This window comes from Anneissia japonica, unplaced genomic scaffold, assembly GCF_011630105.1.
Source record: "Anneissia japonica isolate Jap-2015-1 unplaced genomic scaffold, ASM1163010v1 scaffold287895_len483588_cov180, whole genome shotgun sequence".
NCBI lineage: Eukaryota > Metazoa > Echinodermata > Crinoidea > Comatulida > Comatulidae > Anneissia > Anneissia japonica.
In genome coordinates, this window is record NW_022701552.1 from 347,955 (window position 1) to 350,658 (window position 2,704).

Genomic DNA, 2,704 nt, shown 5'->3' on the forward strand with positions numbered 1-2,704 from the left:
GCATGGCCGGACGCACTCTTAGTGAAAGTTTTCCTCCATTAGTGGAAAAGGAAGGGCGCCTTTTGCGTCTGGATATACTTAGCAACAGAAGGGCGCCCTGTACGTTGGGCACGAAGTATAGAAAACTTGCATGGTTAAAAAGAAGGGCGCCGCCTACGTTGGGCACGATTTTCGCCTCATTTTTACAATGCGAGTGCTCTATCTTGTATTTCTAGTATCTTTGATGAGATGGTGTAGCCGCATAGCTTATATATGGAAGGGTGTACCAGCTTAGGTAAAGTTTGGAAGGGTGTAAGAACTTGCCAAGCTTATGTTGTAAAGTGTGTAATACCTTAGCTTATTTAGTAGGGAAAGGTTCAAGAGCTTTGCTCATGTAGGGAGGGGTGTAGAAGATTAGCTCATTTGGGAATGGTGTACTGTATTATAGGAGCCTAGCTCGTGTAGGGTATGGTGTAACAACGGTGGAATGTTGTAGGAACTTAGCTCCTGTTCAGAGTGGATCAAGAAATCTATGAATAAGATTATTTATTTTATTTGTTTATTTTTTTTATACTGTACCTTATTTATAGAAGAGAAGTTGATTTTTGCAGTATATCTAGAAGGTCAGCTGATATTCAGGGGTGGATGGCTAGATGGCTTTATTTAGTGTAAACACCAAAGCTAACCCACTTAAGTCTGAAGAAGACATATTTTTTGTGGGGTCCTGGTGGTAGTTAAACAGTACACCAAGAGACAATCCCCTCTTTTTTTTCCTCAAAGAGTGTACTGCATTCCTTGGCCATGATGCACATAGGACCAACTTCTTAAACATCTCATCAGAAAGATGGTGCTCTATCGTAACTTGCATTTCAGCCCTGCAGCTGAAACACAAGTTGAGCAGTGATGGGAATTGAACCGGGGACCTGGAGATCTCCAGAGTTCAGCACACACACAGTGGCTACCAAAAGTTTAGCTGACTTTAGCTAGCTGCTATATTAAGTATCTATTGTTTCTTATTTCAGCAATCTGTGAAAAGAGCAGCTAATGTCTTGCTGAAGCAAATTGATAATGATGGAAACGGTTTCATTACCGAAGACCAGTTCGCTTCCTGGGTCACGACTCTCCCTCACGACACCTTAGCTGCCATTCTTAACTTCACCACCAGTCAGCAAACTGATAAGGATGGCATGTCAGCATCCAGCACACCTGTAAAGGTAAAGTGTTACTGTACACCTGTTGAACAATCTGTGTCAAAAATTTTATGTATCTGTAAATCAAGCAATCAATCAATCAATCAGTATATCAGTCAATCAATTTGTGGAGCAGATAACAAAGTACATTTTCTTACTGCAGTGAAAGCAAGTTGCTTGTTTTTTGTTGAATCCATCTCAGAAATTTTAATTGTTCATGGAACACTGAACATGCACATGATAAAGCCAGACTTTTTTTATACCATGTTTCGTGAATCCACCGCCCGCCAATAGGCCTATTGATGATTTCAGATAAAAAAAAAAAAGGACAGAAAATCATCAACAGAACTGCCCAGCAGTTTCAACCTACTAACTATAAGTGATGCTATACAACACGGCCGTCTGAGATGGTATGGGCAAGTTGAAAGAATGAATGACAATAACTGGGTCAAGAATTGTAGGGTGATGGAAGTTGAGGGGGTCCAAAGGTAGTGGAAGGCCTAGAAAGACCTTGGAGCAAGTGGTGGCCAGTGATCTCCGTAAGCTAAGGATAAGCCGTGCAACTGCACAAAATAAAATTGACTGGAGGAAAGCTATCATGGTGAACAGTCCAACCCATGCTAACATGGATTAATTACAGACTTTAAATTGATTAATATAATATAATATATAATCAGCACACACCAGCCGCCGTGAAAAACTGGAAATTTCTGTTTCTTTTATCTTTATTACACTCATGTTGCTTTGAAATCTCCAAAAATAAGACATGTATATTTCTTCGTAATTATATAAATTTAAAGCATTTAACCGTCCCATTACTACACTGTTTACATTCAACAATGAAAGTTTATTTTTATTTTCTCCTCCGTCTGAATGTTTTTTGGCAAAACCATTTGCTAAATAAGAAAACTAAATTTTATTTTTCTTTTTTTCCACCCTCTGACGATCTTTAAAAAAATAAGTTTGCGAAACAAAGTATAAAAAAGTTTTGCCTAATATGTTAGAGATGCAGATTATTGATATTTTCCCCTGACTATGCAATTGTGGTGTTCCATTAAATAATTGTCATACCATGCCATTGAAAGGAACCTATCTAAGGAACTGCTGTCCTGATTTATTTACTTTCCAATGTTTGGAGGTATGCATGAAATACATATATTCATTAACCAGTGGCAGAACTACTGTATGGGGGGAAAAGGAGAGAGAATTTGTGCCACCTAGATAATTTTCTTCCCTTCCCCCCCCCCCCCCCCCCCACCTAGTTGCTGGAAAAATGAATATTGTAAGATTGGCCAACAAAATTAATTGCTCAGATTGGTCTGTTTGTCATTTCAAGGCCACTGGCCACTTAAAAACAATGCATTGAACAAACTGTTTACATTTGTAATAAATTACTGAGCATTTGAATAGAAATAACAAGCACATTAGAAGCATTAACCGTTAATGTTGTGATTCTATAAGTTAATAATATGTATATAATATATTTCCAGTTTGATATGGGAAAACAGATTGCTCCCTTCTAAAATTTTACCTTG

The 2,704-nt window shown here is 38.2% G+C and overlaps 1 protein-coding gene across 4 annotated transcripts in view; it reads left to right on the forward strand.

Moving 5' to 3' along the window:
• The window catches only part of LOC117103628, a 14,584-nt gene that overhangs the window by 9,586 nt on the left and 2,294 nt on the right, over window positions 1–2,704 (forward strand). For all 4 annotated transcript variants that reach the window (XM_033244218.1, XM_033244219.1, XM_033244217.1 and 1 more), the window contains exon 6: window positions 1,002–1,193. In XM_033244218.1, the coding sequence (XP_033100109.1) occupies window positions 1,002–1,193 (192 nt within the window). The remainder of the gene's footprint in view (window positions 1–1,001; window positions 1,194–2,704) is intronic.